The 27997-nt window shown below is 44.4% G+C and overlaps 1 protein-coding gene across 1 annotated transcript; it reads left to right on the top strand.

Moving 5' to 3' along the window:
- Positions 1-32: 32 nt before the first annotated feature.
- On the top strand, positions 33-27997 carry BLOC1S1 (biogenesis of lysosomal organelles complex 1 subunit 1). The gene is made up of 4 exons (XM_078604667.1): positions 33-180; positions 1593-1665; positions 25328-25460; positions 26743-27997. Exons 1-4 carry the CDS (start codon positions 120-122, stop codon positions 26848-26850), a joined length of 375 nt encoding a protein of 124 aa, XP_078460793.1. The 5' UTR covers positions 33-119; the 3' UTR covers positions 26851-27997.

Below are 27997 nucleotides of genomic sequence, written 5' to 3'. Positions count from 1 at the left end.
CCCCCCTCCCCCTCTCAACCCGAATCGAGCCAATCAGATGTCGCGCTGGCGGTCACGTGGCGTTCTCGGTCCCGGAAGCGGTTGGAGCAGCAGCAGCGGGAGAAGAAGAAGAAGCGGCCATGCTGTCGGCTCTGCTCCGGGAGCACCAGGCGGGGCAGGCGGCGCGCAGGGACGCGCAGGGTAACTTCCCCGGGGATAACAACACGGGGATAACTGAGACAGAGCAGGGTTAACCCGGGCAATTAGGAGCGTTATTCGCATCACGACCCCCCCCCCACACTCCCCCCCCGGTAACCGGCGACGCCGGTCTCGTTCCGCGCACCCAAGGGACGGACTCACCCCCCCCCCCCCATGTCTGTCTTTGGTCAATTGCCGAACCCTGCCAACGTTGAGATCTAGACGCGTGCTGCAGAGATCTAGACGTGTGCTGGGCTAGAGATAGAACGGCTGTGGTTAGTGCTGCATGGCGTGACCGCGAGAGATGTGGGGGGGGGGGGGGTCCATCTAGCAGTGGACTGAACATGGCTGATGTGGTTCAGACGTGTTGCGGATTGGCCGTGCTGAGGAAATGCTCAAGTCTTGTCCAGCCAAAGTGCCCATCAGTAGATGCTTACTGTGCCGCATTGTGCCAGCAATAATGCCTGCTATGGTTTTAACATGGTCAGTAAATGTAATTTTGCCGACCGCATGGATAATAATTAACTGGAATTACAACAACCATAGAAGTATCTCCCCCACCACGTTCCAGTGTTCACAGTTGCACGTGATCGGACGATGACTATCGCATCTGCCCACCTTGCCCCTCGCATGTCACTCACTCTGGTCTCCTCCACGCACTCTGCTCCAGTAACCCAAGACCCTGCTGTGGAAGGCCCACCACCATCAACTCGTTTAGTGGGAGGCCCACAGTTCAATCCCAGACTCTTTTAAAACGTTGCTTGACTGTCTCTATAACAATGTTGCATGCAGCGTCGTGAGATGTGGTTGAATTCACACGCTGTGTAAATGCAAATTATTTCGTGAATAGTTTGGTTCAAGGTTCATCTCAACCTCGGAGAAGGAGTCGAACATTGCGCACGTGTATGTTGTGTAATACTTCACATGATATATGAGTTTGGCAAGTGCAACTTATGTTTGGCAGCTGGTGCACAGTAAATGCCTTGTAATCATGCCTCCAAATCTTTTCACATTTTGTAGAGTTGTCCCTGTTTTTATACTATGGCACATTAACTACAGGCTAACCGTTGAAATTGCATACTGTAGCTGTAGTGGCAGTCAGTCCTCCACTCTCCTTATCTTAGCTGGAGGCACCCTCAAGTCCTGAGTGGCTGGCCGGTAGATGTGAGGGTATTTCAACCAAACCCGACTGTACTGTGACCTCGCATGCTGGGATGCCTTGTGCCCTAATGGCCCATTTGACTTCGTGATATAAGGAGCTACAGTACTCGCAAGGACGAATGGGCACATTTTAACGCGATATTGTGTACGCATAAGATGTTAAAGTCCTAGGTTATATTGTAAAAAATGACAAAATAACAAAGCCGAATGCTGGATATTGTCATTGTGCAATTTTTCGTGCAATTTCCCTACAGAGCATAGAAAAAAAGAGGCTGTGGCAGCAGCTATGCGTGTTGCGGATGCTATGGTTGATCAGCTTAATGTTGGGTAAGTGGCCAAGATGTTGTGGCTTTTTACTGAACTATCACACTTTTCCACAACGCGAATAGTGTGAATGTAAGTCAATCTAATTTGTTCAATTTGATCTTCAGTCAATGTATCTTACGTCTCATTTTTCCTTTGTTGCAAACAGTGCATTGTGTTGTAAATAATGTATTTGCATATTCATTTTAAAGTGCATTGAATTTCATTTTCATTGAGGTTTTTCATGGTCAGGACTATTGTTCAACAAAGTTATTATCAACAACTGGTGCAGTGACTTGAGTGAAATAATTTTGGCACTGGGTATATTATTAAGGGGGTTTGACATCCTTGGAGCGAATAAACGTTTCTGTGCATTTGGGCGTGAAATAACTTACGTCTGCCATCTCTCAACCGACATGTAAAAAAAAGTTTGCACTTTGTCTAAGTGCAGTTTCCACTGTTGTAAAGCTTTCATTGGTATGACATTTAATCATCTGTTCTCCTCTGCATGCCTACCTGGGCTGCTGGGCCTGTCACTTGAACAGATGCTAAATTACTGAGCTTTTGGGCAAGTACAATCCATTGATTAAAATCGATTGTGACATTTAGTTGAATGAAATCAATGAGACTGAACCCATGAGAAACAATACAAATGAGATCGTAAAAATACGCCAAAATATTAATGATACAATTTGTGACCCTATGACTTTTGTGGTGGGGTGTGAGGATGATTGTTTAAAAGCCTAATGTTTATAATAATTTTCATGAAAAATTGTGGTTACTGCTGTTACTAGTTGCTTATGGAGATTAATTTATCAACTTAATATTTGCCTCACGACTGGCATGTTGATGATAATAGGTTGTTTTTAATCTGATGTAATTCTATTGAAAATTAATTATGGAAATTGTCAAGTCCCTCTTCTCCAGTGACATTTCAGTCATGAATCACAATGGCTTTGTCAGTGAGAACACTTGCTTACTAGGAGGAGGAAACGTTTTGTCCGTGGCAACTTCCTCATATGCTTGCATTGTGGCTCTGTTGAGAAAGTGCATCGCAGTTGGAAAGTTGCGAGTTAATTCCTATTCATGAGGACGTCAACACTGGTGGACATTTTCATAGAGTTTCCACCACCATAGGAATGTGGAATTCACAGCACTGGAGATGAGCAGCTCAATGGTCGTTTGAGCACTTTGATTTGATGTTATATTTTGGTCGTTTGAGCACTTAGACTTGACATTATATTTTTATGGATTTGGCTGACTTGTTCGTTACAACAAAGATCATATATAATTTATCTAAAGAGCTGAGGGCAGTACTGGAAATTGTATTGTTGTGAAGATTACTCAAACATTACCATGATATTGCTTTCTATGCGATTATTGTGTTTCCTTTGCCACCGAAACGTGATTAAAAAAATCTCATCTGCTAACAAGACAGTTTCCATGAAGCAATGTAGTGATACGCATTTGGAAGAGATAGAGGAAGTTCTACAGGAAGGGAAAACGGAAATAATTTAGAACGAGCAAGAAAATAAAACTCCAGTTTTATAATATACCGTATAATGCATCATGTGTGTAACTAACTCTTGAACCGTCGGTCACTTTTTTGTGTTGCTTATTTAATTGTATGTAGGAAAATAAAGTGAAAGTTTGTAGTAGTAGCAGTAAGTGAAATAGTGAGTGTCAGCCAAGCGGCAGAAGGTTACATTTATGATATGTCTGACACCTGTTCACTTTACACATGGAAGCTGCCTCGGGCTTGTTCAGTGGTTTGAGGTAATCCGTCTGGGAATGTAGAACACTAATATTGTAATTGCTACTGCATGGCCATTGTACAATTCATCCTATATATACTGCAGCTTACTGCACATTGATGCAATCTCTTGGCATTTTTTCTCGCCACTTTATGCTGGTAATGTCCATGTTATGTTTTTTCCCTCAATATAATTTTTTTATTATAATATTTTGAATGTAAATACATGTTTAGTTATTTACTATGTTTACATTGCATGTTTGGATTTACTTGGTGCTATTGTATAAGTCATCCGAACATTGTTGAGTGAACAGGTTTACGTGTATTTCAAAAGTCTGTTAGGCTTAGGGATGATGACGTCTGCACATAACAAAGATTCTCTATGGCCTAACTCTTTCGTGATGCCATACAGGACTGTTATTAAAATATTTACTGACAATAGTGCACAATTTTATCGGAAATTAGTTTGAGTTGAATTGTTACATGGATTATCCCCTTGAGCCAGTTGCCTGGAAATGTGTGAGCTATTGTAGATGTCTGCTAACGGATTGTTACAAACCTCACATCACTTGGTGAAAGCCAAACAAATGATCTCTTCTGTCCCAGACCAAGCTTTGATTCACGGCATTATTTTCCATTGTTCAGTAATTTATTTGTGTCACCAACCATTCCACCAGATATCATTATTTATTCCAACTGAAGATGATGTAATTTGTTCATTTATGCTGCTTGATTTTTCAGTTTTGATAATGTTATAATGACATCATATAACGAATGCCTTGCATCAGTTGGTTAATAAAAAAAGAGTATATGTTTAAATGGGCAATAGTGCGGTTGCAGCTGCCTGTGGTCTGGTAAAGGACCCCCTTCACATGCCTCCTGTGAGTGTGTTTATGAAGATAACTTGGTTCTACGTTCAATATCCTTGCTGATAATTTGTGAACGTCACTTCCTTCACATGCCTTTGTCAGGGCCACACAGGAGTTATCGCAACATATACAGAACAACTAAAACGTTACAATTTGACACATATTGATACGTAATGATCACATAAGTGGAATATGTAGCTCATTGGTGTAAGCAGATATTGCCATAGAAAGAATATGAAGTAAAATGTATTTTACATGAATAAATTTTTATTAAAATGCTTCCTTATTTCAAGACCACAGTTACAAACATGGAAGTTAAGTCTAGTGGTTCACTAATTATTTACTTCTACTTTGGATGAGGCAAACGCCTGTGTTTGCTTTTGTTTTAGCATATTCAGCCAAATAGAAGAAAAAAGGGAGACCAGATACATTGTTTTTGAGCAAGGATCACCATAGTCACATGATCTCTACGGTCCACGATAGAGGAGCAGTGGAAAAAGAGGTGCATAGGGCCATGGATGGCAGCTGCCATGGCAACATCATCAACAACCCCATCCATGGCGATGGAGAGAGGAGACAGACACGGGGAGAAATACAGATATATACAGAGAGAGCAAGGCAGAGGGAGAAAGACAGACTTGCCAATTTATTATTGAAAAATATGCATTCAAAGTAAAAAAAAATCTGCTTTTATTGAGGTTGCGCAATGCCTACCAAAGGCAGTTTAACACGTAGGCTTTTGCGACCAGATTACGTTATTTATAAATGTGTCGCAACCCTCCACCACCCGACATGGCCAATCAGTAAAAAAAGTGTCACGTTGACAATACAAATAGTTCACTACTTTAGCCCACCGGTGTGTTGAAGAGTGGATCCACAACATTTACAATTTGAGTACGACAGTTCACTGGAAATTACATCCAGCATCTTCGAGCAATTTGCCAGATTTGTGAAGCCATCCACCTGCTTCTGGTCTTAAATAGTGCAGGGTGACGTTATCATTTTTGAACCCCATCACGTTTTGAGATCACAGGCAGAGGTGGGGGTGTGGGTGTAACCCCTTCACCTTCAATTAACTACCACTAAACTACGATGCAAAAAACGTATTAAGCTTGTGCCAGAGGCCCCAGGGAGACAGGTGTTTATGACGTCTCCTGGCCAAACCCCATTTGTCAGAGCCAGGAGACTGAATCATTACCCTTGGGGCTCCTCCAGAAACAACAAAAAGCAACTTCGGATGGCCACGTGGAATGTTCGAACACTCACTGTGGACCGGTACCGCCTGGATCTCCGTGGTATTCAGGTGGACCGGCTCTGGCTCCTGCCACCATGAGGGGTGGACAGTCCTCTACTCGGGGCACGAGACTGCCAAGCAACAGGGAGTGTCTCTTCTTCTGAACAAAAGAATGAAGGGGCGTGGCGGTGAGGCGTGGGAAGCTGTAAGCCCCAGGCTACTTTGGACTCAACTTGCCATCAACCAGAGGCGAGGAGTGGTGGTCGTGGTTACTTATGTCCCCACCGAAGATGAACATCGGTGGAGGGATGCAGGCAAGGCCGATGAGTCAGATGCGTTCTATGACCTGTCACAGGTGCTGGCTAAAGTGCCCCCTCGGGATAGAGTCATCTTGTTGGCTGACTTCAATGCCCAAGTTAGTCATGATGCTAGCACCTGGTCTGGAGTGATTGGAAGACATGGGCCAGATCAGCTCAATAACAACGGTAGGAGGCTGCTAGATTTTTGTGCAGCCCATGGGCTTGTAATTATCAACACGCTGTTCCGGCATTGGCGCATCCACACAACATCATGGATGCATGCCGGGTCCAAGCAAGAACATTTGCTGGACTACATAGTGACGGAACATCGGATGCGGGCCCATGTCCTTGACACCAGGACCTACCGTGGAGCTGATCTGCCCACTGACCATCGAATTGTTATCTGTAAGATGCACCTGCCATTCTTCCACTCCGGTGGTGGGTGTACACCCAGGACCCCATTCAAACCCATAGTGGCATGGTCTCAGCTAGCTGATGAAAGTTGCAAGTGAGAATTTCATCATCGCTTGCGGCTGGGGTTGGCATCGTCCCCCACTCCTGATGTTGAGGGGAAATGGGCGAGATTTAGGACTGTGGCTCATGCAGCTGCAATGGCTGCTTTGGGTTCACGGTGCAGACCTCCTCAGAGACCCTGGCTGACAGAGGAGGTGTTCAGGCTGGATGAGAAAAAGCGACAGGCCCACTCTCATCGTCTACAGCATCCCACGTCAGAGTACGAGGCGGCTTACTGCAGCCTTCGCTTGGGGGTTCGGAGAGCCGTGAGGCGCTGCAAGGATGGTGGGTGGTCGCAGGTTGCTGAGGAGATGGAGTCTGCCTCAATGGCCCGCGATCACAAATCGCTCTTTAATTCCATAAAAAGTAACCTGCAGCGCCACATCTATTACCATCATTAGGGGAAAGAATGGTGATCCAATCTCTGACCCCCAGGAACAGGTTTGCAGATTTGCTGAGCATTTCTGCCGGGTCCTGGGGGAGGGGAAATCCCTCAGCCTGGAAAACATCGTGGGACAAAGTGGGGATGACCCTGCTGAGGCTGGGGTGCCTCAAATATTGGAAGAAAAAGTTCACCCTGTGAGTGGCTGGCTGAGGTGCCATCTGTTGAGGAAGTACCGACGGCGATTCGGAGCCTGAGATCAGAGATGATCTCCCAAGAGAAATGCTGAGGGAGGGTGGCGTTAGTGCACAGACTGCCCTGCATGACATTATAACAGTCTGGACCTCTGGAAGGGTTCCGCAGGATTTGAAGGATGCCCTGGTGGTCTCCCTCTTTAAGAAGGGGGACCGCACATACTGTAACAACTACAGGGGCATCTCACTTCTGTGTGTGCCGCAAAAGGTCCTGGCAAGGATTATTCAACATCGCCTTGCCAGGCAAGGATTATTCAGGCAAGGATTATTCAACATCGCCTTGCCAGGCACTCTGAGGAGAGGCTTGCGGGGCCCCAATGTGGTTTCAGGAAAGGGCGGTCCTGCACAGATGCCATATTTTCTGTCCTACTGCTACAGCAGATGTGTGGGGAATTCCAACAAAACCTACATCTCTGCTTTATTGACCTGGTCAAGGCCTATTATACCATCAGTAGGCCTGGGCTCTGGGTTGTTTTTCGTGCTTTCAGAGTCCCTGACCCACTGCTCACGATCATTAAGGACCTTTATGATGGTGAGCGGGCCCGGGTAAAACTACGTGGCCGGGAGTCTGAGCCATTGCCTATTCAGTTTGGGGTGCGACAGGGATGTCCTCTCGCTCCCACATTATTTAACATCTATTTCGACCACGTAGTTTGTGAAGCGTTCAATAGCTGTACTGGAGGAATTTCCATCTGGTACAGATACAATGGGAGGCTGATCGATGCCTGGGTGCGGTCAAGAGATGGCTGCCTATAGCTCAACCATGTTATGTTTGGCGATCTGGTAATTGCTGCTCACTCAGAAGGAGGCGTTGGAGGCGCTGCTGCTGAGCATGTAGCTTGCCACTGAGAAATGGGGACTCACCATCAGCCCCACCAAAACTAAGCACCTGCCTGGGTATTTTGTACCATCGGACACTCCACCCCCACAACTCCCAATTGGTAATTGGGCAGTTGTGGAGAGAGTGGAGAGTTTCCCATACCTGGCAGGTGCTGATGACCGGCTCCGGTTTGACAGCAGAGGTCTCGCTGAATCAGTCAAGCAGCATTATCTTTTCATCGGTTGCGTAACGCTGCTGTGTGGAAGCTATCTGGTCTGTCGCTCCGCACGAAGCTTCAGGTCTTCTCGGCCACAGTCATTCCCTCCTCTACGCTTGCGAAACGTGGACCCCCCTAATGAAATATCTTCGCCGGTTAGAAACATTTAGGCGGGCTGGTGTGAGGAGCTCACATATCCTTGAAATATCTGGACAAAGTCCCATCGGTGAGCTCCTCCGACAGGCAAGGCTACGTTGGCTGGGTCATGTAGCCCGCATGCCCAGCCACCGCATGCCTAAACAGCTTTTATTCGGCCGGATCGAGGGGGCTAAACGGGTGCGGCACGGGCTAGAGAAGAGATTGAGTGATGTGGTACAGGAGGATGTGGAGCTGAGTGGGCTTGCTGATGACTGGTACCAGCGGTGTCAAGATCGGCCTTTGTGGAGGAGGCTCGTGAAGGACGCTCCTGGGCAGTTGGAGGCAGTCGCCCTCCAACAACAACGGAGGGGGGAGGAGCGACGCTCACAACAAGGAGCGGAGCACCGGGTAGTTAAAGCACAGCCAGTTAGCACAGTAGGGGGCACAGGTGGTGTATCAGCCAGTCATCTCAGTCGACCCGTGGCACCTGGGTCTTCCCCGTGACCTGCCAGTGGGCGTTCGACACTTTACGTGGCCTCAACGTGCATATAGCCTGGCACAAGCATCGTGGTGACGTCACCACCACCTAGTGGCGAATTGCGGTTGTTGTATGCAATTATGTAATAGATCAGTAATCGGCCACTTAGCATGTGACCCACCTGTAAGAAATTGCAATATGTGTTGCCGTATACCTACTGTAATCACCCAGGAATGTCTGTCCTTAACGCTCGTTACGTCACTCCACATCGACCAGCCACCTTCATTAATAATTATCAGCAGGTCACTCCACATCGAACAGCCCCCCACATTAATAATCATAAGGTGATGTCCTCCAAATGGACATCCCCCCCCCATTCATAATGATTAGCGGCTGACGTCACTCCACGTGGGGGGCCGAGGCGCCTCCTCCCCCCTCCTCGGCGTCAACTTACAACCCTCACTACAAAGGCAGAACCCTCACGTCACGCGATCTCCGTAACGCTATAGAGACATCAAAGTAAAAAGGATGTCATGATGAACAAGGGATTATAACCTTAAAATGAAATATGTCTGTGTCACCGCGCCCTTACAAATTGCACACGCATTGATGCAATGAATATCACGGCGCGGTCTGCTTTTCGCTTGCAAGTTTCAGATTTACTGCAATACACCCGTCCTTGGACGGGCAAAAGGCTAGTTACTTAATACGCTTCCAGACGTATTAATAAGTAAATTACTGGCCAAGACTAGTTAGAGAATCAATCGATATTGAGAAGAATTCAAATAATTTCAACTGCTGTGATAGCAGACTCAGCGCACATTTACAAATAATGCGATCTAACCCAAAAAACCTTTATTATGAACCGACCAAAGGCATTGGTATTTGACTGAATATTTTAAAAAGTATTATTAGGTTTACTTCTAGTTCGAAATTATTCCACGATGTTTTATAAAAGCCTTAAGTTATCTGCATGAGGAATCTACATGAGAAATGTATCATACGTGAATCCAACTTCCATGCAATATTACAGGATATCGGATATTGTTCCCAGTAGCAGACGTTACAGCAGTGAGCATTGTTGACTATACTGTACTGATGAGTCTTAATTTTGACGAAACCGGTCCACAGTTGACTTTCACTGCATCCGTCACATTTGCTCAGATTTATTTTTCATGGTGATCTAAGACGAGAGGACCACAATGCCCTTCCTTGGGTTTTTTTTGCATATGCACCATAGCTGTCTGCTTTTTAAAACTTTCTGTGTCTTGTTTGAAAGGTATAGTGTACAGATTTTGGTATTTTTGCATTTCATTTTATTGCCAAATGTTTGGTAACCTTTTTTGGGCTTATTCGTTTCCAAAGCGTCATTTTAGACCAACATGGTTTTACTCTACTGGCTTTCATTACCCTTTCTCTCTACAATGTAGCCTCTTCCAAATATGGTAAAAAAAATTGCAAATGCTCACCAAGTCAATAAAACAATTTTCCCTGCAGACCGTTTAATGAGGGCTTTGTTTGTGATGCCAAAAGTTCTGGGGAAAAATCTAGTTGAAATCAATGTAATCAATACATAACCCTTCATTAACTTACATCATTATTTTCCCAAGGCCACAGGGGTTATTTGTGAAAATCTTCACTCTGTTGTAACTTGTATCCCTGGAGTCCTACCATGAGGCGAGTGTGTGACCTCGTGGTAAGTAAATAAACACGATCATCGCTGTAGTGTTGGTTTGGACGATGCAGCATAATGCTGCAATTGCTTAAAATGACCAAATGAGTTTCAAGTTTGATGAAAAAAAATGCTGTACATGATTAAATAGTACAGGCAGGTGTGCATGGGGGGATCCTTTGGGATAGATTGTCTGTTTGCCATTGATAGTACTGTTCTGAAGAAAAGTTTGGGATGCAAAGTATTCACTGAACCCAAGAGTCACGTGGTAAATAAGTTGCTGTAAATGAGTGAGGCCTACATTTCTAAAGATGTTTTAATTGCTAAGAGTTTTAAAATATACAGTCCTGTCACCGACACTGCAGTGGGTTATTGTGAGAAACAACTATTTGCACGATTGTAAAGTTGATTAAGATGCCACTTTGCTACAAACATCTGGTGCATATTTCATTGAAGCACACTGCTGTTAGTCTGAGGTACGCATGCATTTGTTTCGGAATGTTTCACACTCTTAGGCGTGTTTACGGTGTAGTCAGTCTACCATTGTTCATAGAGGAAGAACACGTAAATAGAAAGTTATGTAAAGAACCTACTACGTATGCTGCCGGCTCGGTGATAAATCTCCCGTCGAATTTGCATCAGAGTTTATGGGTTGACTAAATGGAGCCTGGTTATGGTATGGGACCGTGAAAGCCGTGGGAGAGATTAATTGAATTCAAGTGAACGTTCGACTGCTGAACTTGAGCGGTACGCGTGTGTCGCCAGCTAGCCGAGCCAAGCGGCATTGTCCACTTGCACACTGTACCGTCGTTCACGGTGCTCTGTGGCGCTTTGTTGGCAGGTGGGTGGAGTGTGGGGGGATGGTGGGGTGGGTGTGGTGGGTGGTGTGGGTGGGTGGGTGTGTGTGGGTGGGTGGGTGGGTGTGGGTGTGTGTGGGTGTGGGTGGGTGTGGGTGTGGGTGGGTGTGGGTGGGTGGGTGTGGGTGGGTGGGTGTGTGTGGGTGTGTGTGGGTGGGTGTGGGTGGGTTTGGGTGGGTGTGTGTGGGTGTGTGTGGGTGGGTGTGGGTGGGTGGGTGGAGGCAACGGGCAGCAGACCAAGACGGCAGCGCCCTGCACTGTCCCTCGCAAACTCTCGTTGCCACAGGAACAGCGTGCAAAGCTGCGTGTGTGTGTGTGGCTGATGCGTGAAATGTGGACCCCTCTAATGGAACATCTGCGCCGATTTGAAAATTCAGGCTGGCATGCCTACGATCTATCCTGGGTTTAACCAGGCTGGATTGTGTGAGGAGCTCACAAATCCTTGAAAGATCTGGACACATTCCCATCAGTGAGCTCCGGCAGGCAAAGCTGCGTTGGCTTGGTCATGTAGCCCGCATGCCCAAGCAGCTAGTGTTTGGCCGCATAGAGGGGGTTAAATGGGCATGACATGGGCTGGAGAAGAGGTGGACTAATGCGGTACGGGAGGATGTGGAGCTAAATGGACTTGCTGACGACTTGGACCAGCGTTGTCAAGATCGGCCTCTATGGAGGAAGTTTGTGAAGGACGCTACTGGGCAGTTGGAGCTAGTGGACTTCCAGCAACAGCGGAGGGCAGAGGAGCGATGCTCACAACAACGAGTGGAGTGCCGGGCAGATAAAATATAGCACGTTGGTACAGCTGGTGCATCTACCAATCATCTCAGTCGGCCAACCCATGGCACCTGGATCTGTCCTAAGACCTTTCAGCGAGCCTTCCACGTGGCCTCAAAGTGTGCCTGGCCTGGCACAGGCGCCGTGGTGACGTCACTTGGTAGCGAATGGTGGATATTGGATGGTTTCTCCCCCTCCGAGTGTTCACTCAAAGAATATTCAATGAGAAAGATGGCAATCAAGAGTGCTGTCCCAATGGAATTCCAAGTTTTTTTTACAATATGCAACAATACGAGTGCTCTTGACTTGCCCAGGTTAAAGGTTCAATGAGTCTGACTTTCTTTTTGCAATTCGAAGACTTTTTAAACAGAGTCTTGCATTGGGGATGTTTGGACAATTCTATTTGTGGGTTTTCTTTTGCATGTCGGGGGGAAACCTAATTGCCCAGAGAAATGCCACTCGTGACGAGTGGCTAACGCTCGGTTCTCCTCGAAGAGACATTCAAGAATCCATTGCTGCATTTCTATCTCCTCCTGGGTCATCTTACATCCCAAAGCTTGAAATGTTTATATTCCCAGGCAGTCTCAACCAAGTACTAGCCAGGCTCAAGCCTGCTTGGCTGCTAAGATCTGAGAAGGTTAGGTGCATTATTAATGTGATTTAGTCTTATCCCTGATATATATTTGTTCAGTTTATTTATTTAATTTGTGTAAGTGCACAAAGCAACAGCTTAATGGCTGGAGTCCCTGATCGTTATCGATACATTCTGGTTTGATTGTAACATTACATGGTAGTATTATGTTTCTTTAATAATGGCATTACGTTTACTGTTTGCTATCATGATTGTTATTTATTATTATATTTTGTTACCCATAAAAATCACACCAAGTCTGACGACTCTTGTTTTAGGAGGGTCTCTTGCCAAGTGTTCACATTTAGGCTGTGATGCTCACCATATATATTCCAGCTGAGTAATTTAAAATAACATAAAGAACATCGTTTTTTTTTACATAGAATTATTGGTGCATTAAATAAGTAGATTGTAATAGTCTTACGAGTGGGCACCACCAAGTGTGAGTGCATGAGTGGGTAGTGATAGAAACAGCAGGGCATGAGCCAAATCCTGGGGTCTGTGGCTGCCACAGTCCGGGTCTGGTTTCACATTTGTCTCTTCATGAGCAGCTGCTTGAGAAAGATACAGCTGTCTTATCCTGAGTCAGAGGTAGAAACTGTGCACAGTGTAAGCTATGCGCGCTAATGCTTAGCGTTGGTTAATGCGAGAACGCCTTTACCATTATTCAGCACTAAATAAAGAATTAGGTTACGAGCTCTTCTATTGCCTTGTGTGTTTTCTCTCGAGTTTAGAACTCATTGCCCTGGTGTAGCACCTGGCGTTGGTTGTGTGACAGCAGTGCTGTTTCATGAGGTGCGCGGACCAACTGCCAGACATTCCGCATGCTCAGTGTTACCAGCTGCTCGGGGATAAATGCCGAAGACGTTTTAATGTGTGGAGTGGCTTCAGAGTGTTATTGGTAAATGAAGTGTGGCATTCCTTGAATTTCCCAATGCACGACGGCATATTGTATTCACGGCACACTTCATCCTCCAGCTTGGCGAGAACTGTAATGGGCGCAGGGTGGTCATTGAGACGCTTTGGTTTAATATTCCAAATTAATGTTCAAAGTGTGTTTTCAAGCAGTGCGTAGTGAATATATGGATGAAATATATGGACACTCACACAGAGAATGGGGCCGAGGCTGAAAATGGGCAAGGAAGAAGCGTGGAGAGTTATACATGTTGGGAATTGCATTGAGACGAAAAACAATTGGATCGGAGAACAAACACAAATTAGAGGCATATCTTGACTGGTAAGGAAAATTAGTGGTTTAGGTGATACACGACAAGAAATGTTGGTAACTGATGGACGAGACTGGTGATAGAATATCAGCCAAAGGAGGGAGCTTGCCCAGGAGTTACAACCGTGACAAAGCTGGAGTGATGAGATCTGCTTTGATGCCGGAGCCAGATGATTTATGCCATTGCAAGATCATGAAACACCGTGAGGGATGATGCCTATGTAAGGAGAGCTTCAGCAGCGGATAGATCATTGAAGATTTGAATGATTAGTATAATGTAGATACATGCACTGATAGCTTGGAATGTTGATGACATTTCTGCATTGAAATCATTTGTTTTATGCCAGGCATGCTAAGCATTTCAAAGTGACTTACATTTCTATAATCAGTGGGGGGAGCTTAAAATGAGGATTTCAAACTGCCAGCTGTCACTGCTCTTTACTCTGATGCAAGACACGTTGACCTAAAATGACTCGTGCAGTCCACACTTTAGCCTGAAACCTGCTCACGTTTTAAGCCATCGCCATACAGTTTCGTATTCGACATTATGTAAAAGTTTTTTTACTTGACAAAAAGTAAAATTTTGATTCATGAAAATGCTTCTGGCACGAGTGATGGAGATGGGTAGCATGGCTCAGGCAGCCATGTGTTCACGTTGGCCCTCTCATTGGGGCCGGCTTACCGGTGTGGCACAGGCAGCAGACTACTGGTCACCCAGGCACTCTCTTTCCCCAGAACAGCCCAGTGTTGAGCCACACAGACGGCTCCCAGAGCCCTGCACGTCTGCACAGTGAAGCACATAGTGGCGGAAGCATATTGCTTACTCACTGATGATAGTTTTGTTCCATTGTCAGATTTAAATTTTCTCTTTGTTTATAACTTTGGAATTTATTATCATGGAGACAGTTTTATGAATTTAAACGTGAAATTTTAGGCACATTTACTTCCTATTTGTCTTGTGCAGTGTCCTAGAAAGGCAGAACATTTTTTTGATAAACAAAACGTATACAGGAATTCTTGGTGTGTGCTGGAACCTGTGGGGACAAAGGAAGGAGCTACTGGAGCTTTATTGCAACCTTCCCACTGCTAGAATGTGATTGTGTGGGAGGCGATGGTGTGTGAATACTTGAATATTGACCTGTGACCATGGGAAAGGGGAGTGTGTGGTGGAGCTGTAGTTATATATGTGGGGAGCGGTAGTGTAACGGTTAGCGAGCTGCGCTACGAACCCAGCTCCAGGGTTCGATTCAAGTGATGCAGCTAATCTGATGATGGAGACTTGTGTTGCCTCCGAAACGTCGTGATTTTTTATTAATTTTGATGTTTTACCTACGTGACTCTACCGAAAAAACCTAAGAATATGAATCCTTGCAGTCACGAAAGCTTCAAATCTAGAATCACTTTTCCCAACAGTCTGTTGAGGCTATACAGGGGGTGTTTGTTTTTAATTTTATATTTGAGCAGCAGCAGCAGCCAACAAAGTAAACCATTAATGAGGAAGATGAACTGATTAAAAAACACAGCTGTTTTGAGACTGCATCCCCCACAAAGTAATCAAATTTAATCCTAACAATCGATTTGTGTGTTGTGCCAGGAGTCAGGAGTGGTTTGGAGGTGGTTGACATTTCATCTGTGTGTTCTTTTGTGGTGGCTCTTTAATGCTGTCCATAGTTTATTTCATCTGGTCCAGGAGCTTTCTCTTTTTTATACTTCTGAAGAGCAGTGCTTGCTTATTCACACGTGACATCTGGAACCTTTTCTTCACTTGACAAATTATTCGATTCCTGAGATAAATATTTTCGTGATTAAGATCTGCATAAAATACCTCAAGTGGTTTTAAGATTCTGTTTCATGCGTTATGGTTCAACGTTGCTTTTTAAGGGCTACCATTTGTGAATCGGCAGTCATTAACATCCTTTATGCTGTTTCCATGCTCCCATGAAAACAATGGAAATAAAATGCAGGAAATGATTGAAGAGCTGAACAAAGAAGGCAGCAAAGTGGAGCTAAAGATAAATATGGGCAAAACAAAAGTTGAGTACAATACGTTCACAAAACAAAATAAAATGTGTTTGAAGGACACATGGAAAACACAACAGAGATTGTATACCTTTGGCAATCATTGATCGAAATTCATTCATTAATAGTGGGAGTGAGAACTGGTTATGGAGTGCTTTTGGAAAACTGCACTGGATTATAATTATCAAAAGCAACTTACTAATGTGCCTAAAGTAGAACGTTTTCAAGGAGTGCATATTACTTGCCCAACATGAATGGAAAACGTGAACACTGATGAAGAAAATGGAACAATCTAAAAATGATTGGAAGAGATATAAAGAGGTTCCCACTTGGATTTACACTGATAGACAGAAAGCAGGAACACATGGATCGGAGCACAAACACAAGTTGCAGCCATCATTGACGTTACGTAGATGGGGAGTGGGCAGGGCACGTCATTGGAATAGTACTGGTAGGAACCCACTGGTTCCACCAGCCCACAGGGGATTATTGTGTCCATCCGTCGTGCAGGGAGGGGCTGGGTGGGGAGGGGCTGGGTGGGGAGGGGCTGGGTGGGGAGGGGCTGGGTGGGGGGTGGGAGGGGTGGGGCTGGGTGGGGAGGGGCTGGTCACCCCGTGGTGCCCTTATAAAACTCAACGTTTAACCTATTCACGCCGGCTTGTGCCCGCCCTCACAGTCGGGCATATTTGCGGAATACACCACGCCGCCGTTGACCCTGGCCATTGACCGAGCAACCCAACGTTCCTACCAGCTCCCTCCGCAGGAATGTGTTTAATGGCTGATGGACAAGTGTGGTTCTGAAATGGCACCCAAAGGCAGGAACACATTTCAGAGAAAACACGCCAAGGAGATGGGAGGGATGAGATCAGCTCATGTGCAGGTGGAAGTTGGATTGTGACATTGCAGCACCTGAGGGTGATGAGATGGGGAGGCCTTCATCCAGCAGTGATAACTGTGGTAGTTGGTGCAGTGCTATGCAGTCCCTGCAACCTATTTCATGAGCTCGACATGTGCGCCATTCGCAGTTTGAATCACTACCTTGCATGGCCTCCTAGTTTGACTGAGCGAGCTTAAAGTGGTGCCGTCTCGGCAACACGTAGAGAAGACCAGCAACTGAGAATGCTGCTGGCTACACCACCCTGTTCCATTTCCATATAAGGCTTAATAGTTGCTCACGAACAAAATTAGCCAAATAATTTAACCAGGCTAAAAATGGGGGTGTCCAAAAAGTGCATCCAAAAATGCACTATAGTGTAACTGTATGTGTAGCATGAATGTACTGTACTTGAATTGTCGGCACAACTGCTGCAAGTGACCACCACTTTATAAAGAAGGACCTTGAGTTCGGTGTAATAGTGAACGATATCGTGATGGGCACCAGGGTGCTGTGATGCTGAATGAACTTGCAAATACAGACCTTGGAAATGAGCAGCATTTGTAGTCTGGCCTAGTCTCATAAATAGGTTAAAGAAATGCATTATCACTGTCGTATGTGTAAGCGTAATTTACCTTCCCAGAATTCCTAAAGTTGACCTCGCTGTAATTGATAGTGACAAAGAGTGTTGTGCGCTTTCTAAAAGCAGTCGGTCAGAGGTAATCTAATCTGCCCAAGAACACATTCCACTAAAACCAGTTTTTTCTCATTATTTCACCAGAGATAAATGGCACGGTAAAGAACGCTACATTTAATAGATCATTTTGCTTAATGCCATGGTCAGAATCGGATAAATCTTTATTTAGACCGGGGGAATCCGATGAGCGATGAAGCTCTTTTTCACAAATATCCAGTAGATTCACACCGATGGTAAATCGGTGTGCCTTTTACATCCCTTTTTCATGCATTTCACTAGTTACATGACATAGTGTTGTGTTCGTTAAGCTATCGTTGAATCGTCTTGCCAAATTAGTTGACCAGGGCCACACGGAGCACCAACCCTAAGTGAATCACAAGCGAGATCCTCTCTTGTGTATGAGCGGATGTCACTTTCAGGAAATGTGAGTTGGGCACTGGTCCAGCTTGTGACTGCTTTTCTCCAGGGAGTGATGACACATTCCCTAGCCGGCTGGGGCCGTGAGCTATTGCAGCCCCCAGGTTGGTGGGTGCTCAGGGGCCATCTGCGGGGGACGAATTCGTTTGGACAGTACCAGGCATTACCTTTGTTGGGCAGAGCATGGACACGGCAATATTGAGTTGCACATTGTATTCACAATTATATACGTGTTTTTTTTTATATATAGCAGCTGCACTGCTCTCAAGCTGCTGCAGTGAAAATAAGATTTGTCACACTACGTATGTATGTTGAACATCTTTGTGTAGCCCACCGAACTATTCGGAGGTGCATGGACATTCCTCGATAGATATGTTTTACGTATACAGGATTGTGTCCTCCATTTCATTGTGCAGAAGGAAGTAACCTCACAATATTCGGGCTCGCAATGATTGGTTATTTCATTGCTGTTGGTGACATATGGAATTTCCCTTGCCATTCAGGAATGTGTACAAAAACATTACACATCTCTTGGTTCGTCACCTGAAGTGTAAAGTGACATTGATGTAACCTTACCGAACTGTCTCAAGGTTTCGAAAGCTGATCATTAATTTCAAAAATAGTGTGCTGACAAGCCAGATCATGTTATTCTGCTTCTTCACGTGGTTGATGTTGATGGAGAGCAACAACTATCATCTTTACATTGAGGTGGTTGAACCAGATTATTGCGTCGGGGGTAGTGGAGCGGTGCTTGGTTGTGATTATACCGTCTCGTTATTTATGCACCGGGCATTGAGTCGTTTAGATGTCCCATGGTCTGTACTGCGTGACCACAATCGTACACCGGAGAGGTTTTAAATTTCAGTTGCGGTTTAGGGTTGTGCCCATGAGCTTCCAGGAAGGACCAAGCCAGGGATCTTTTGCATTGGGTGATCTTTTCAAGAACTTCTCATGAATAATAATAATATTCTATCACTGTTTAAAACGGTGTTGTTTTAAGATAGATTATTTCTGTCGGAGACAAATCAAAGATGTTCTCCCCAGCATCAGTCATCCAAAGACTGTGAGATGTTAAATGATGCTGAGCCTGCTTGCCTCATTAGGAGTGACTGATCAATGAGTGGGGATGTGTGAGTGTGTACAAGCTGCAGGGGCTTACCCATTCAATAAAATTAGCATTATGATCCAACAAATCCCACTTTTAAAATATTCACAAAGATTGTAATCCCTTCATTGCTATGCTTGTGTGGGTTCCAGATAGAACCGCCTACCTTATGTAATTTATTGACACGCAGACCGAGAGTATATATATATTTTAAAGGGCATTCGGACTTCCGTTATGTTCATCAATAGTATACATTTATTACTGATAATTATGCTTGTTTACCCAGAAGAGCCTCCATTGAGGCTCAATACTCATTTTCAGGAGGGTCCTGCCAAGCATTTGGCAGGAGTAGCCGAAGTTGCTACATGTAATGCCAATTCACTAATTTACAGGTAATTTATCATCATTGGGATGTTTAAACCAATATCAGTTGCATTGTACGTTTTTTGGATTTCTATGGGAGTAAACTTGGGGAACCTGGAGGAAACCCATGCAGAAGGGGGGGGGGATATACAAACTCCATGCAGAAAGGTGCCCGAGTCGGGAATTGTACCGAGGCTCTTCTTGCCGTGATGCACAAGCGTTACCACCGTGCCACCCTTCCTCCCTTGATGATGATGCTGGTGATGCCATAGGATGCTAAGTTTTGTTGTGAACGTAGGGGGAAAACAGGAAATGGCACTTTCGCTCTCATTCCCGTCCACACATTTCTTATTTAAGTGGATTGAAAAGCAGCAAACCAATATAGATTGCTTTCCACCAATGTTCAAAGACGCTTATGCAATTTGCAAACAGCACTAAGATTTCAATCTTGATTTTTTATTTCGCAGAAGAAAAGTTAAAACGTTGTGTTCTTTGAAGGGAAAGCCAAATCAGTTTTTTAAACTGCATTTGTGCACTTACGTATGTTTTTGTCCCTAAAACCTATTACTGCTGGAAATGTAGCAAAATGGAAAGTTAGCGTTCCATTACATGTCCAGCCTTACCTTATTTGGTGGCATGAATGTACAGTGTTGTGGAGTTACACTGGCCCCTATTGATGCGTGTTCTGTGCTTACAAGGCTAATCGCTAGCATGAGCACTGCGCTGAAAGAGCGAAGGAATTTTTTTTCACGTAAAGTCCTTGACTTGTTTAAAATTGCTGTTAGGGATAACTCATTATTGCAGTGTACGGAGGGCATCTCCCACGCTGCGTGGGTCGTGGGGATTATTTGACCACACTTTATCACACTAGTCAGTGTTGGTTGGTCAAGACAGGGAGCAGAGACGCGAGAGCATAGAAGTACAATACAATAAAAACATATATATTGCTCTTCTGGCTTCTACTGCCCACTGTACTGTAATACTTTCCTGTACTCTTTGACTATAAGACCGTCCCTTTTTAACAAAGAAATTTGTGATGTTTTCCGGATACTGTATACATTATAAACCTTGCCCCTGGTATCATAGCAGATACGATTTCTACTGTCCCGCTGAAGCGTGTTTTTATGTTCGTGCCAGTTCCGTTAGTCATTTCAATGTACTGGCTAACTTCATTGGATAGTGGCCACCTGTTATTTTTTTCTCCTTTTCAGTGTGGCATGCTGGAATGTTTTCCTCTTTTGTGCCCAGGCTTTAAGGAGTCTTCACCCTAACCTTTAGAAGAACATTCCACAGAGCACTTCAGCCACTACAGATTCATGGTCACTAAAAATGTCATTGTTTCAAAATGAAGCTTTAGTATTTGAAGTCAGAAAATGTATTACGCTTGCGTCCCAGGTTCCATTTGTTTATTGTATTGGAAGGTAAACGCCCTGACATGGGCCTTCCCTCCATGCGGGAATCGGCTTCGGTGTTTGACAGTGCACAAAGGGGTTTACTGCAACCACCCTTTTCTGATCTTCCTTTAGCTCTCGTTTCGAGTAATGCATGAAGCTCATGGCCGAAAAGGTGTGGCCAATGATAACAAAACGGAAACATGTGGCTGGCAGATTGGCACACGAAAGCAACACAAATATTATTTACCTCCAGATTCCTGCTTCACGTTGCTTTAAAGAATGATGTTGCAAAATTTGGAGTTATCGAATATTCAAAGGAAGGATAAAATATGTACAGGTCGATATGGAACATTCCATGCGTCTACTTGTGGCTGTTTCATGACAAAGAGAATGTAATCGGCGATTGTAAGATAACCCATGGAATACCAGAGACAAACCCACTATGTTGTAAGCTGTGAAAAGATGAGTTTGATTCTAAAGTGCTCTTAAGACAGATCAATCGCATCACTGTGACTCGTTCACAAGTGTATGTGTCGAAACTGCAGTACCAGCTTCGTTTTTAGTTTTTTGGGAATTGTAAGATGATAACAAAAATACGTATGTTCTCATGAAGCAGTATTTGATTACATTAATGGAGGTAAAGCTTTCCCAGCGGTAACCCACGCAATGTATTTATTTATAATTCATGATGAGCTGTGGTTGAGTTAAAAAAAACTGTTGTTATGTTATTGTTCCTTTTGGACACAACGCTCCGTACAAATAGAGCAGACGCGGCGATCCGGTTGGCCTCACAGGTCCCACGCTCTCCGTGCGGGAACCTTCTTAAAGGGGGAGCCCTGCTTCCCACAGTCTCCCTGCACGGATTTTCTCAGGCCTGTGCCAAGTGTCTCAAAGGATTGATGATCCCAGTGGGATGGAGGGAATGTTTTATTGCGGTGCAGTTAAAATTATTGGTGATGAATAATGTCCTCTTAGCATATAGGTTCTCTACTGCGTTATGATCCCAGACTAAAATTCCATTCTGCCCGCTATATCGTTCATACATTTCTTACTGTGGTGTGCAGGGGCTTTCTCGTCCGTTGCAAATGCTCACGTGTGCAGTGTATCTAATCATCCCTAGCTTTTCTCAGCCTTGTCCCCTTCAATTAGATGTTCATGGGGCATGCCTGCACGTAAAGTAAGTTGTATTTTCATTGTCACCCACTATGTCCTGTGCATTATCGGCTGTGAATCTTCTCTGGTCACACGTCGCACATGTTCTGTATGTTCTTTGTCCATTGAGAAGTGTGTAGCTGGGGGGGGGGGGAAACTTAATATTTTCCCGGCATTTCATCTACCATTAGGGTACTGTAAATGTTCATGAGGATACTATATAAGAATTATTTTTGGTTCTTTCGATAAAGTCACGTAGAAGGGAAATAATACAATAGTAAAAATAAAACAATAAAATAAAAATTCTCATGACGTTTCGGCCACAACACAAGCAGCCGCCCTGAGGTGAAGAAACAGCTGTCGGAAAGACAGCGTCCCAATGTTGAGAAACAGAGCTGTCAGAAAGACAGCGTCCCAATGTTGATGACGGCTGCTTGTGTTGTGGCCGAAACGTCGTGAGAATTTTTATTTTATTATTTCCCTTCTACGTGACTTTACCGAAAGAACCAAGAAGATGAATCCCTGCAGTCACGAAAGCTTTAAATCGAAATATATAAGAATTATTTATTTTATATAAGCCATAAATAAAATATTGGTATCCTTGAAGGCAAGATGTTTATAGTAGACGTGGTAACATAATTGGTGCCTCAACAGCAACAGTTCGGTCTGGCTAATTGGATCTTGAGCAGTAAATAATTATAATTTTCTAGGGGGAATTACAGCAGCCACCACAGCTGGGATACGTTGGCCATGTGGTCCTAACGAAATGTCCCCAGATACCAGCGCCTACCCTTCCCACAGCGTCACTGCCTACACACCACCGCTGCCCTCACAGTAACACTACATGTCTAGGAGTGGTATTTATTATGCTGTATTCATCGGTTAGTACTTTCCCACTAAAATCAGCATGGGGAAATGCTAATCTCAAGTTTATCACCCTGAATTAATGGTGGAAATGCTATATGATATACTTCACAGAAATACCAGTAATGACTTCCCACAGAGCAGAAATGGAGTGATGGTCCGTGCAGAAGCGAGAGACGCATTGTGGCATGAGGGACGACATCAGAAAGGAAAGACCACCATCCAGCAGTGGATAGATCATGGCTGATGATATAAGAACGGGAGACAGCAGAGCCTCACCATTCTGGCGAATTGCCCGATGATGCTGGATGCAATTACCAGCGAAACGTCGTACTCAAAAATTGTAAATGTTGTGGTTTCACGGTTCAACACACCGGTGGGCTAAAGCAGTGAACTATTTGTCTTTTGTCAACGTGACACTTTTTTACTGATTGGCCGTGTCGGGTGGTGGAGGGTTACGACACATTTATAAATAACGCGATCTAAACCCAAAAACGTTGATTATGAATAATATTGGTCGCGAAAGCCTACGTGTTAAACTGATGATGATATTGGTGACTGTGTAGTGCAGATTTGTACTATGCCTTTTAAGTTCAAATTTTGACCGCTCTGTGATCGGGATTTGAACTTACAATTATCCGCTTTAGCGAGTCACACGCTCTAACCAAAACCCCCCTCAGCCAGCGATAAAATTGGAGCATTACAAACATAACAAAAACAAACTTAAACTTACTCGCACATTAAGTCTGACTTTGTCAAGATTTATTTTATTCTCTACAGGAAGTACCATGCAGAATAACAAAGGTGTTGTTATATGGGAACATTGCATTGGCTTTTTTTGTTAAACAAAATGGTTATGAATTTTTAAACTTAACTTTTGCTTGGTAGGATAATTGACCTGTCCTGTGGCCATATATGGCATTATTAAAATCGGGCAGTAATACAGTAACTCTATCATATCGAGATCAAAGTATAGAATAACAACGACATTGCCGGTTATATAAGGAATGGTTCAAGAGTGTATGATATAGAAGGTTTTATTCAAAGTTAGTTGGTCTGTTTATATATTTGAAGGTATGTAAGGTCTTGTAACGGATGCCCGTAATGCCCTTTTGAAGCCTTACTTTCTCCAGATCAGAGACCAAGGCCAAACAAAGAACACGTGCGTTAATCTTTTCAAGACAGGAGTCTAGTGAAGTACATCTTGTTTTGTGTATCGGTCGCATAGTTTGTTGATATCAAAGGGGAGCATCCGTGAGAGGCGTGCTTGCCTTGGTCTCGCGCGTTGAGCCGATTTGTGGGCCGGCTTGAGTCGACCAGCTGAGATCTGTAGATTCTGGGGTGCAGGTGCCTCAACATCCCTGCACTAAGCCAGGGGTAACCTAATAGGGAGAGGGGTGGTATCTGACAACTAGTGTTCCTGCCTCACTCGGGGAATCCACTGCTACAAAAAGTGCATGCTGGCTATATGCCGTTCATCCCGCCCCTGACTGGGATGTCCAGTGTGTGCCTTGTGAAATCGTCATTTTGAAGAAGCGCCCAATGCGGGGAGGTGTGCGCGCATGATCCACGAGGTGGAATTCTTCCGTGCAAAGGTGATTCGTGAATTGTGCAAATAAAACACGTTTTTGGATATTGGTGCGCTAAGAATAAATGGATGTCCGTGTGCGTGCTCGATCATAGTGTGTAGGCGTTTGGGTAATTGAACCTATACATTTTAAGCAATTCAGAGACTCGATGCAGCAGCACTGAAGAAGGTTATTAGCGTGTCTAGACCGTGCGATCTCCCTGCACGAAGTGACGCTTTCCCTCCCATCATAAATTCGAGCTTTGTGCTCCTATGAGCAGCACAGCAACGCCTGCTGTGTGGGTTTTGCTACTGAAGTGTGTTGGAGGGGGGGGGGTCACTGGAAGGGATTTTCACCACAATAGACCTTGTTTTCCACGCTAGCACTGTATAGTCAATACAAGCAGAGGCCAGCCACTGTGCCCCTGCTTCAAGGCTCTCAGCATTCTCTAGATGATTTACAAAGCACTGTACTGAGCATATGATTCATGACTTTGAATTCATCTCACTGATGAAATGTTCATTTGATAGCCATCCCGTGTCGATACTATATGGGTCCTCTTGCCTTTGTAAGGATCGCACACTTGATTAATTGTAAGTCGAGTGCTTATAATAATGAAAACTCGTTTCCTCATAAGACGTACCAAAAAAAAATCTAAAAGGCGCTGTGTCTCTGATGGTCGTGTGTAGCACGGGTGTGATTGCCGAGGACCCCTGGCGCAGGCATATGTGCTCTGGCTATGATCAATAGTGGCATGTTGGGTCACGTATTTCCATGATCCAGAGTAATCCTTTGGAATTATGGTCCGAGGAAATGGATAGCATGACTGGCTACTGAACACATATATACTTTCACATGAAGCAAATAAGTATGGATATATATATTGTAGGCCTTGTTTTGCGCTGGCCCTAGCACGTAGCTTTTATGATGCGAAGTAAGAATAATTTATTGGTGCTGGTTGTTATCGCTGTAGTTGGTGTTGTGCAGGATTAGGTAGTGAAAGGGACTGCTGCCTTGTGAAATAACCACTCCATGCCTTTCACAGAAGCTCCCGCTGCGTGCAGTGCTGCGCTGCTTGCAGTACCTAAAACTGCTTCCCGTCTTATCCGCCTGTGCTCAGAGTGGCCCAGGCGTACCAGAACCAGCGGCGTCTCGATGCCGAGGCCAAGACGCTGCAGGTGCAGGCGGCGCAGTTTGCCAAGCAGACGGTGCAGTGGCTGAACATGGTGGAGAATTTCAACCAAGCTCTCAAAGTATGCGCCGGACACACGAACACGCGTCCTGTGACCCTTGACGCCGCGGGATACAGCTCGGGGAACTGTCGTTGCGCAATTGGGATTTAAATAATCCAGCCCTTTTGTGATTCATTTTACGTTTTAATATTCTTATCATTCAAAGATGCCGTTGTTGCATGAGGTCGCCTTCTTGGATTTTCTCCCTCCATGTACTTATATTCCATTGAGCCTGTCACGTCCCCGACACTATCCTCATATGTCGTTCTACCGCAACGTTCCATTCTCCCTGAACTCCTCGTGCCCAGCACTTGCATCTCCATAATCCTTTGATTTTGTTGACGTAATATATTTATTCTTGAATCAATGATTCCACCGGCACAATTATGACGAAATCTTATGTGTGCATAATTTATTATCTATTCATTTAAATTTAAATCCACTTGTGCATACCCGAAATTCTTGCATATTTTTAATATAGTAGTAGGTTTATCGTGGTATGAAACAACTGTAGTTATTCATAAACAGATTAAATAGCTATAGGCAACAAACATCCTCATTGGGTTAGGCTGGGCTCAAGTTATCTCTGGGCAAAAATATTCAAATTTGCCTGCCGAAGAGAAATGGCTGCTGTTCCCCGAGCTGAGTTATGACTGCATTTTCATTTAATTATCTGTCAATTGTTGGAACCTTTTCCAGCTGAATAAGCGGGCTTGGCATGTTTGCATTTGAATCTTTTTGGCTGCCAAGACGATTGCCATTTCAGGGCCCATGGAAAACCGCCGTGTGTTATACAATATCCACGTTAGCAATTGTGGTGCGAAGATGAGCTTTGTTTTTTTTTTCGCTTTAAAGCTTTCGCGACTGCATGGATTCATCTTCTTGGTTTTTTCGGTAAAGTCCGAAAGAAACCAATAAGATGAGCTTTGTTGTGTAGTAGGCAGTTGTCATTTCATACCTGAGTAATTTTCATCGCTACATTGCTTGAATGTCAGTGGCATCATTCTTTCTCCTAGCCAAGGTTACTTGAATGGAACCAAAATTACATAGCTTTGTCTTCCACCTTGTTTTATGATTTACATTACAGATTGTTTATATTTTAAAATAAATAGTAATATTTTTTATCCACCACTATCGTAAATCGACAATGGTCTCTTTCCAGAATATACATCCTAACAGAATTCCCGATGCAAAACAACAATACCGGACGAGAGTAGAACGTTGGAGCTGAACGGTGAGCATGGTGAATCTACGGCAGTGTGTTTCTGACGTATGTGCCTGACACTGCTGTGTGCCACCACAGGAGATTGGAGACGTGGAGAACTGGGCGAGGAGCATCGAGATGGACATGAGGACCATCGCCACCGCACTGGAGTACGCCTACAAGGGCTCAACTCCGGCCGTGCCGTAACCATTCATGTCATCGTAGGCTGATGCTAATCGTCAGGTGGTTCCTGGTCTGTTTATATATACTGGGCTGCTGCAGCACAGCCACGCATTGGATTGTAACGTCAAAGTACACTCGGTTACTTTTTTTGTACCATCTTATTTGTTTCCAACATCCGTGAGGTGAGGCTGGTGGTTATATAGTTGATACTGGAGATGTAATCAAGACAGCTAGTATAAATGCAATGCAATGCAATGATGTTCAATTGGCTGCTCCAAATCTGGCATGTATATCTAAATACTTGGAACAACTTGAAAAAACGTGGGCTCAGACACTTTATGAAAGGCCTGGTTGGCATGGCATTCCTTTTCCGAACATAAAATAAGTTTTGCCCGTTTGCTAATGCGGCTGATATCTTACATATAAGCACTTGGCTAAATTAAATTACGATTTGAGACTAGCATCTGTGTCGAAGTGATGCTTGCGGCAAAAAAGCTATGTTGTACATGCATCGGTGATATTGAGCTTTGCCACACCCTGGATAACCTCACAAATATATAAGGTCATTGATACAGCAGACCAATGTGTGTGACTGTCCTTCACATGTCTGTCAATTGCGACTCATAAATCTACTTCTAATTAGCTAAATGCCATGTGAACTTGCGGCAATGTTACGCATGCCTGTAAAATGATTTCACGTTTGCTACGTGATTGTGACGTATGTGTAAATGCAGTCTTGATTTATGGTGCCATACGGAGTAGCTGCGTCTGGGCACTTGAGTGTTCTGTGCCACTTGAATTGTCAGTCTGCACAGTAGGCGCTAAGTCCCCACTACACACACGAGCCTGTGGCTGTGATGGTGTGAATCGGTAACATCATATGGGCTCAATTTCGTTTTAAAGCTTTCGTGACTGCAGGGATTCATATTCTTGGTTCTTTCGGTAAAGTCACGTAGAAGGAAAATAATACAATTTTAATAATTTTCTTGCAATCGAAACGTCGTGAGAATTTTATTGTTTTATTTTGCTTATTTTATTATTTCCCTTCTACGTGACTTTACCGAAAGAACCAAGAATATCATATGGGCTCTTTTCAACATCTCATGGTGCAGTGGATGCTTTTTTTGTAACATATGTACATTATTATAATTAAACATTACATTACAAATTG

The sequence above is a fragment of the Lampetra planeri genome, chromosome 2, assembly GCF_965212315.1.
Source record: "Lampetra planeri chromosome 2, kcLamPlan1.2.h2, whole genome shotgun sequence".
NCBI classification, from domain to species: Eukaryota; Metazoa; Chordata; class Hyperoartia; order Petromyzontiformes; family Petromyzontidae; genus Lampetra; species Lampetra planeri.
This window is presented reverse-complemented; position numbering and strand designations above follow the sequence as displayed.